The 706-nt window shown below is 38.5% G+C and overlaps 1 protein-coding gene across 1 annotated transcript in view; it reads right to left on the bottom strand.

The window, feature by feature from the left end:
* Spta1 (spectrin alpha, erythrocytic 1) overlaps positions 1-706 on the bottom strand; it is an 86,433-nt gene that overhangs the window by 6,845 nt on the left and 78,882 nt on the right. The window contains exon 45 of the mRNA XM_008840868.1: positions 471-584. Within this exon, the coding sequence (XP_008839090.1) occupies positions 471-584 (114 nt within the window). The remainder of the gene's footprint in view (positions 1-470; positions 585-706) is intronic.

Genomic DNA, 706 nt, shown 5'->3' with positions numbered 1-706 from the left:
GTATGAGGTGTTCGCAGTAGGCTCGTTTTTGGTTGTGTCAATGAATACGTACACAATCTTGACCAAGACAATTTATCTATTTGAACTTTTCACACTTGAAAGCAGAGATAATAAGATCTGCTCTGCACTTTCCAAGGTACTCTGAAAGTTAAATTAGATAATGGATATGGAAAGGCTCTGTAAAATGCAACGTGACATGCAAACACAGAACTAGTATTATTCTAAAGTGTAATTTCATACAACAGGAGAAAAAGCAAGAGTATCAAGGATAAAATAAACAAAGGTGTGTAGTAGACATAAGAATGGAATTCTGAAAGTCGCTAAATCCAAAAATAAAGCATCGTCAAAATTTGGTGATGTCAGGACAGACTGCACAATATTTTGGAAGTATTCTACTTCCTTTCTGGCACATATGTCATCCCCATGACTAACAGTACTGGTGAGGTCATGGGTTTAGGGAAAGCAGAGTACCTGGTTTCCAGGACCCATTGAAGGAAGGCACTGGCATTCTGTTCAAACTCCTGGCACATTTCAAAGTTCTTGATCTGTCTTGCCTCTTCCTTTTGGAGCTCCTGCTCCCGTTCCTAAAATTCAAAACCAGAAAGAATACGGCAGATTCACATTGAATGTCTGTCACAAATGAACCATTTTGTAGGTATAGGTATACATTCCTACCCAAATTAGCTCATTTTCAACAAGCACATGG

The sequence above is a fragment of the Nannospalax galili genome, unplaced genomic scaffold (genome assembly GCF_000622305.1).
Source record: "Nannospalax galili isolate Female #2095 unplaced genomic scaffold, S.galili_v1.0 scaffold579, whole genome shotgun sequence".
Taxonomy (NCBI): Eukaryota; Metazoa; Chordata; class Mammalia; order Rodentia; family Spalacidae; genus Nannospalax; species Nannospalax galili.
This window is presented reverse-complemented; position numbering and strand designations above follow the sequence as displayed.